General features: G+C 56.7%; 1 protein-coding gene across 2 annotated transcripts in view; it reads left to right on the top strand.

Annotated features, from left to right (window-relative positions):
- FAM120B (family with sequence similarity 120B) overlaps positions 1-8,406 on the top strand; it is a 68,187-nt gene that overhangs the window by 54,001 nt on the left and 5,780 nt on the right. Inside the window, exons 7-9 of one of the 2 annotated variants that reach the window (XM_010848514.1) lie at positions 1,106-1,312; positions 2,623-2,731; positions 5,145-5,237. In XM_010848514.1, coding sequence (XP_010846816.1) covers positions 1,106-1,312; positions 2,623-2,731; positions 5,145-5,237 — 409 coding nt within the window. The remainder of the gene's footprint in view (positions 1-1,105; positions 1,313-2,622; positions 2,732-5,144; positions 5,238-8,406) is intronic. The other variant, XM_010848515.1, reaches the window with a different exon arrangement.

Below are 8,406 nucleotides of genomic sequence, written 5' to 3'. Positions count from 1 at the left end.
AAAGCTGAGTGCGGAAGAATTGATGCTTTTGAACTGTGATGTTGGAGAAGACTCTTGACGAGTCCCTTGGCCTACAAGGAGATCCAACCAGTCCATCCTAAAGGACATCAGTCCTGAATATTCATTGGAAGGACTGATGCTGAAGCTGAAACTCCAATACTTTGGGCCACCTGATGCGAAAAACTGACTCACTAGAAAAGACCCTGATGCTGGGAAAGATTGAAGGCAGAAGGGGATGACACAGGATGAGATGGTTGGATGTCTTCACTGACTCAATGGACATGAGTTTGAGTAAACTCCAGGAGTTGGTGATGGACAGGGAGGCCTGGTGTGCTGCAGTCCATGGGACTGCAAAGTTGGACACCACTGAGCAAGTGAACTGAACCAGCCCATCAACCCTGTGCAATAATAAGCCATTTTGTTCTTAAATGACAGACATTTATGTGGAATTTTATAGTAATGCTCATGGTTAGAACTCAGTGACTCATCAGTGTCCAGAATGACCCTGTCTTGGCCTCTCCGCCTTTCCTTTTTATTTTCTTTTTCCCCTTGCAAAGTTAGTTTTCTTTTTGTGTTTATTTTTGGCAGTGTTGGGTCTTCATTGCTATGCACAGGTCTCCTTCATTCGTGGTGAGGGGCTGCTCTTTGTTGCGTGTGCGGGCTCTTAACAGTGGTGGCTTTTCCTACTGCGGAACCTGGGCTATAGAGTGTGGGCTCAGTTTTCTGCAGTATGTGGACTCTCCCTGACCAGGAATCGAACCCGTGTTCCTGGCATTGGCAGGCAGACTCTGTACTATCAGGGAAGTTCCTGCCTTTGCTTTTAAAGAAATTTTCCTGGTGGGCCCAAGGCTGCGATCCATTCACCTTCCTGGCAGAACGGAGCTTTGCTGCCCCGAGGGCGTCTGTGTGGAGAGCTGGTCCTGGCCTTGTGGGCGCGGGGCCTGAGCCACCAGTCGTGTTGGGGGAGCTCTGGTTCCCCGTGTGAGCCACCAGCCATGTTGGGGGAGCTCTGGTTCCCTGTGTGAGCCGCCAGCCATGTTGGGGGAGCTCTGGTTCCCCGTGTGAGGGCTGCCTCCTCACCTTCTCCCCACATTTGCCTCTGCAGCTCGACCACATCGACCCCAGAGCTGTGCAGCTGGCCACCCTCCTGGTGCGTGGTCTCACCACCCTGGTGCTGGTCAATGGTGCCTGTGGCTCCCCCTGGGAGATGGCTGACTTCATGCCCTGGCACCTGTTCGACGGGAAGCTGTTTCATCAGAAGTACCTGCAGTCTGAGAAAGGGTACACTGCAGAGGTGCTCGTGGAGCAGAACGTGAGTCCACAGTCCTCTTCACATTAGAGAAGGTAGTAGGTTTGAAGTCAGTCGTTCAAATGCATCATGAAAATTTAGGGTCCTTGGCTGGAGGTCACGGGTCAGCAGCACTGTCCTCACAGTCACTCCTTCAGGGGTGACCCTGAAGGAGACCCCAGAAACCCGCACTGAGGAGTTCTGAAACTCACCCAGAAATCAGCAAGGTTGCTGGCGGCTGCCCTGGACAGCCTGTGCCCCTGGCCTGAGGATCACATCGTGAGCTTCCCCGAGATTGTGTGGAGGCGGGTGAGCGGCATCCCACCGTCTTACACATTTTATATTTCCGAGCACCTTCTCTCCTTTTCCCCATTTGAATGAAGAGTGTGCACTCCCTGCAGACCTCCCTGTGCAGGTGTCAGGGCGATTCAGTCGGCGTGGTGGTGATGTGTTCCTTTAAGGCCAGCAGTTTAGTGGGGCTGCTCGCCACCACCCTAGCTCTGTAAGTACAGTTGCTGCGTGGTTCCTGGAAGATTTCCAAGTCAAGCTATAGCCCGGCTCGTTTGAAACAAGTGTCAGTACCCACGGGACCCTGTGGTGGGCGAGAGCTACTGTGATGGGCGAGAGCTGACCGGTCAGTGACGGGGTGGCATTCCACGCCTTATGCATCAGACAGAAAATGTTAATGTGTTGGCATCACTGTTTCACGCAGAGACAATTCAGGGTGTCACAGGACTGTAAGTGTTCAGAATTTAGAAGCAGCCAAAATCAGGTACATCCAGCAAAAGCAGAGTACTGGCAAAAATGTCCCATGACTGCGGCTTTAGTACCGAATCAGTGAAAGTAACAGTAGGCCAGGCTCATGCCACTGCCCGCACATCACCCCCGCAGACCCATCTCACATCTGGAGCCAGTGCAGACGGTCAAGGGCTACACTTTCTGCTCCATGAAAGCTGCCTACAGACGGGTGAGCATGTAGCCGCCCAGAGGCGGCTGGGAAGGTTGCCCATCCCTGCACTGTCAGCGGAATCGCTCTGTCTGCCCGCTGTCTTGGATCCAGCGGGGACTGAAGTGATGACGTCGCCAGCAGGGGGGTCCTCAGTGCAGTCGGTGGTAGGGTGTAGACACCCCCGCAGGCCTGAGGCCCTTCTGCAGACACTTGTCTCGCTGCAGACATAGGTGTGCTGCTGCTCCTAGCAGGTCGCGCGGGTGAGGACCAGCTTCTGGGACTCCTGCCGGCTGTAGCATGGCGGGCAGGCGCTGCCCTCCCCGTTGCTGTGTCTCCCGAGCGCCTGCTGTGTCTGACACTGCTCTGCCGACTCATCTGTTTGCAGAGGTCCCACGTCACCAGATTCCACACCCTGAAGTCGGTCGTGTGCAAGGCCTGTGGGAAGGAGAGCAGACCAATCGTCAGCAGGCGGCACTGGCGTCCACACCACGCAGGTGGGTCCTGGCCCCTTGGCCCTGCGTGCAGCTCAGAGGCTGGCGCAGTGGGAGGAAGCTCACGTGCTGCTGAGTGGTTAGGTTCTGGCCCCGCAGAGGCCGCGTGTGCAGAGGGCTGAGGGCCCTGCCCTGGGGCTTCGCCTGCTCTCCAGGAGGCCCTAGAGTGCGCGCCACTGGGTTGATGGGTCTTTATTTGACAAAGGTTTGGGTTTATTTTTTCTCATGATATGAGAAGAACTCAGAATATAAAGAACATAACTAAAAAGGGTTGTTTTAATTACACTGAAACCGAAACAACCTTTATATCTGCCCCTGAAGATAACAGATGTTTGCTGTTGACAGTGTCTTTGTGTTTGTCTCACTGTGAGTGTGCTCGGTGTGTGGCCTCTCCTCCTGGGCACTCGCCTTCCAGCACAGTCACGGTGCTCAGGCTCCCCTCAACAGAATCCCCACCTCTGCATGTGTGGCGTTTGCCTGATAGCTTCCCTGCCTCAAGCTTCCGGTTTTCTTTTTACGCATGATGGTTTTGTGTGTGTGTGTTTCCTTAGGGTAGAGTTCCTTGTTCACAGAATTACAGATCCAGACATCATCAGATTTTAGATTAACGTTGCCAACTTGTTTTCTAAAAGCACATGGTCCCTGCACACCTTCACCAGCAGGATTAAGAGTTTCCGTTGAGTGCATCCTTGACATCGCTTACATTTGCTTTTCTCAGTAATTTGGTAGGTGAAAAAGCCTATCTCCTTCACTGGGTGCTTCTTTATCAGTGAAGTTGGGCATCTTGTTCAGTACCTTGTTGTGTTACTGAGTTCAGTTTAATCATGTTCCCATGTCCTCATTTGGGTAGGATCTGTAACTGTCACTGTAGCAGTCCTGGTGCTATGGTGACAGAATAAGAGAATTACCCCAAATCCCTACCCCAAGACTGTCCTGGTTCTCACACAAGCCTTGCACGTTTCGCTCTGAGAGACGTTGTGCCCTGAGGTCAGTAAGGCCCCGGGGTGGTGTCCAGCTCCTGCCCGTCAGCGCCGTGTGCAGTGGCTTCAGCCCCTCCTGGCTCCTGTGGGACAGACCCCCCTGGCCTCACCCTCTCGCCGTCCCTGACCTTTCTCCTGCCGCCTGGAGCAAAGCAGAAGTTGATTCCTTGCAAAGTAAATAGGCAACGTTCTCTCTGCATCACCTGTTCCCTGCATCTCTTGGCCGCGTCACTCAGACCATGTGTCCCACGAGCTCTGGCCCAGGATTCCCGTCAGTGGTGCAGTTGTCCGCAGAGCAGGGGCGGGCTGGCTACAGACATGCAGACGGCAGGATGCAGCCTGCTTCAGCCACGGTGGTTGCTGGGAGGCGAACTCCTGAACCTCTTGCTGCACGTCAGAGTTGGGTGCTCGGGCCCAGGAGGCCCACGTGTGGGACAGGTTTTGTTTAAGGCCTGTGGTCGCCCACATGTCAGGTGTGTGCTTAAAGCTGCCGTCCAGTGGCTCCTAGTAGGGACAGGAAACTGTGACTGCTCTCTGGTGAAGTGTCCGTACAGATGGCAGCCTGGGGCGGGCCTGTCGTGTTATCCCAGGTTATGGAGGAAACTGTTAACAGCCTGAGGTTCTTCGGTTCAGTCCTCTGTGCCCCAGTGACCCACCAACACCACGCAGGTTCTTGGCGGCAGAACTTGGCCCCTTGAACCCAGCCCCGCATCCTCGGTTACCTGTACCAAACGCTGCCTCCTCCTGGACAGGGCTGTGCCAGGGACACTTGTCCTGGTACCTTCCAGGCAGCACCCAGGTCAGAGTGCGTTTGGAGGGCAGTGGTCACGGTGTCGCCCGCCTGTGTCCACCGAGCACTGGTTCACCTTGAGGCCAGTACTGGGCAGGCTCAGCCTCCTTTCTTTATAGAGCAGCAGGAAGTACCAAGATACTATTTAAAATCACATTTAAATTTGTACTTAGAGTTGCTAGTGCTGCGTTCCAGTAGAGACAAGCAGAGGGCAGCAGGTTTTAGGGCTTTAAGAGAGGAATTGAGGATGGGTGGCTTACGTGCTGATGAAGCTCATGAAGAGCTGGGAGAGGGCAGCCTGCTCAGGCCTGCTGTGTCCCAGAGCCCACGGGCTGGTGGCCAGCATTGCGGGCCTGGGCTTCTAGCTCCGGGCACAGCAGCATCTGGTCCACTGCCTAGGGCAGCTGACGGAGGAAGCCCTGCCTGGAGGCACCTAACAGAGCACCCTGCTCATCACCAGCACAGACTCTCCTGGGCACCCAGGCCGGCCCCAGAGCCTGCATCTTTCATGGGCTTTCCCTCTGACGGAAGGTACGCCAGGAGTTTGAAAGCTACCAGCCCAGGGCCACCTTGCTCACTCCTAAGAACAACTGCCACGGGGGTTAGGCGCGTGTAGCTGCTGACATGCCGTCGCGTGTCCCCACAGGGCGGTGGGGCCGACAGGGATCCAGCTCCCACGGGACAAGCTCCGGGTACAGCCGGTCTGGCCACGGACAGCACTGGAGGGACCAGGGGCCAGGTAAGAGGCCCACGGGCGTTCTAGGCCTGCCTCGTGGCTGCTTGGGAGTAGGTTGTATGTTTGCAAGTGAGTGAGCAGGAAAATACACAGGCCTGGGAGCCCCGCCTGCTCAAGTGCAGAGGCAGTCGCCATGCTGGGCGCCAGCCTGCCGCCTGATTCATCTTCTGTTAATTCGTTCAGCTGCCCAAGACCCAGTTTCGTAATTTACTCGAAAGCTCCTGTGAAGGTTACATACGCACGTGCGTGCGTGCTAAGTCACTCAGTCGTGTCTGACTCTCTGTGACCCCGTGGACTGTAGTCCCCCAGGCTCCTCTGTCCATGGGGCTCTCCAGCAGTAATACTGGAATGAGCTGCCGTGTCCTCCTCCTGGGGATCTTCCCGACCCAGGGATGGGACCTGAGCCTCCTGCATTGGCAGATGGGTTCTCTACCACTAGCACTACCCGGGAAGCCCCTATATACACGTACATCCTTCTAATGAAATAACGCAGAAAGTAGCATTCTGCCAGTATCAGCATTTCCTTACATCTTGTGAGGAACCCAGGAGCCTCAGAATGTGACCTGGGAAGCAGGGTGAGTCTTTTCCTGCATGTGTGATGCAGACGCCTGGTTTAAAACAGGAGGATAAATTTCGTATATAGTAATTTACACTTTAAATACACTGAAAAACTCATATCAGTATTTAAATTCAGATTCTCTGCAGTTTTGAGAGCCAAACTGTAATAGACTTTTGAATTACCTAAGATTTCTAGTTTTACCTTTCCAAATGCAAACACCTGTAATTTTCCTGTTACTTTTGAGACCTTTGAGATGTGTGCCGTGCACCGGCCTCTCGTTGCTGTGTGTGACTGCTGCCAGTCATCACGGCAGCACGACCCTGGTCCCACGGGTGGCCTGTGAGGGCTGCGTTCCTCCTGCTGGTTCTTGAAGGATCTGCACACTTAGCGGATATTTGGGGTCCACAGTAGGGTTCCATGAGGCCCCACCCCTGGAGGAGAGAGAAGCCCCCACAGTTAGTCACAGGTGCTGCAGCTGTTCCTTTGACCCTGCTTTCCCTTCAGCCTCTGCTCCCCAGTCACGCCTCCCAGTGCCCCCCGAGGCCTCCAGGCAGGCTGGCTGAGCAGTCAGTGGTGCCCACCCCTTAGGAGCCGCCGTCCGGGGCAAGCGCAGGTTCCCTCCCCCGGTGCCAGCCAAGTAGTCTGGACAGTTACGTAGCGCAGTGTTACCGAGAGTAGGGAAATACCAGCTTTTCCACGGTTCCAAGTGTGTCTGAAAGGATTTCCAGTTGAGAAGGGGCTAAGGTTGACGACTAGACCACAGGCAGGGCTCCCACATGTAGGCAGGTCTGTGTCAACCCTGGAGTCAGAGGGGCACCCCAGTGCTGTGGACTCACAGTTGAGGGCAAGTCCCTCTGACACGGGGGTGGGGGCGGAAGGGGGTCCCCGTCTGTCCTCACACGGACGGTGTGTAGGGACACGGCCCCCAGTTGGGCAGTGGTGCGTGGAGAATCTCTGCTGGTAACTTTAAGAACGACGGCCCTCCTCAGAGAAGCCAGGGCAAGGTGGTTTTGGTTTTGAATTTTATTGATCTATTTTTGGCTTCATTAGGTCACCATCACTGAGCGAGGGCTTTCTCTAGTTGCGGCTCACGGGCTCAGCTGCCCTGCAGCTCATAGGGTCTTCCCACACTAGGGGTCGAACCCACGTCCCTGGATTGGTGGGCAGATTTCACCATCACTGAGCGAGGGCTTTCTCTAGTTGCGGCTCACGGGCTCAGCTGCCCTGCAGCTCGTAGGGTCTTCCCACACTAGGGGTCGAACCCACGTCCCTGGATTGGTGGGCAGATTTCACCATCACTGAGCGAGGGCTTTCTCTAGTTGCGGCTCACGGGCTCAGCTGCCCTGCAGCTCGTAGGGTCTTCCCACACTAGGGGTCGAACCCACGTCCCTGGATTGGTGGGCAGATTTCACCATCACTGAGCGAGGGCTTTCTCTAGTTGCGGCTCACGGGCTCAGCTGCCCTGCAGCTCGTAGGGTCTTCCCACACTAGGGGTCGAACCCACGTCCCTGGATTGGTGGGCAGATTTCACCATCACTGAGCGAGGGCTTTCTCTAGTTGCGGCTCACGGGCTCAGCTGCCCTGCAGCTCGTAGGGTCTTCCCACACTAGGGGTCGAACCCACGTCCCTGGATTGGTGGGCAGATTCTTAACTGCTGGACCAGCAGGGAAGTCCGGGGAAGGGGTTTCTGAGGGAAAGAGGGACCTGGAGACGTGTAGGCCCAGAAGGAGAAAGGCAGGGCTCACCCTGGCCTCCGGCACCTTACGCAGCTCTGAGGAGACAGGCTGTGAGGAGAGGGTCTGTGAGGAGGAGAGGGTCTGTGAGGAGGAGAGGGGCTCTGAGGAGGAGAGGGGCTCTGAAGAGAGGGGCTGTGAGGAGAGGAACTCTGAGGAGAGTGGCTCTGAAGAGAGGGGCTCTGAGGGGGAGAGGGGCTGTGAGGAGGAGAGGGGCTCTGAAGAGAGGGGCTGTGAGGAGAGGAACTCTGAGGAGAGTGGCTCTGAAGAGAGGGGCTCTGAGGGGGAGAGGGGCTGTGAGGAGGAGAGGGGCTGTGAGGAGGAGAGGGGCTCTGAGGAGATGGGCTCTGAGGAGGAGAGGGGCTCTGAAGAGAGGGGCTGTGAGGAGAGGAACTCTGAGGAGATGGGCTCTGAGGAGGAGAGGGGCTCTGACGAGGAGAGGGACTCTGAGGAGAGGGGCTGGGGCAGGGCCACGGCCTGGAGCAGGAGCCGCAGCAGCTGCTCCCACTGTGGTGCCCAGGCAAATGCGGGAGAGGCGCCGGTCAGTCATGCCTGGAGCCCGCGGCACAGCGCGGGGAGGCGATGCGGTCCTCACTGGACCTGGCCTCTGTGCTGGCCCGGGGGCCTCGGGGTGTGCCGTGGGCTGGGAGCAGTGGCGGTGCCGAGCCCCATCCCTGTACCAGTGAGATGCTGATGCCCAGAGCCAGGCCCAGCGGAGCGTGGAGGGGCCGCGGTCGTTCCGCTGCCCGACCCGACCCGGCCAGCTTGGCCCTCCTCCAGAGCCCGCGCCCCAGCTTCGCACGCGGCGGGAAAGCCACCCAGAGCGCCTGCCTGGCCATCTCCCGGTCGAGCTCCCATCGAGTAGGTGAGAACAGCCGCC

This window comes from Bison bison, unplaced genomic scaffold, assembly GCF_000754665.1.
Source record: "Bison bison bison isolate TAMUID 2011002044 unplaced genomic scaffold, Bison_UMD1.0 scf7180017864269, whole genome shotgun sequence".
NCBI classification, from domain to species: domain Eukaryota; kingdom Metazoa; phylum Chordata; class Mammalia; order Artiodactyla; family Bovidae; genus Bison; species Bison bison.
Note: the sequence above shows the minus strand (reverse complement) of the source record. Positions and strands in the feature narration are given on the sequence as shown.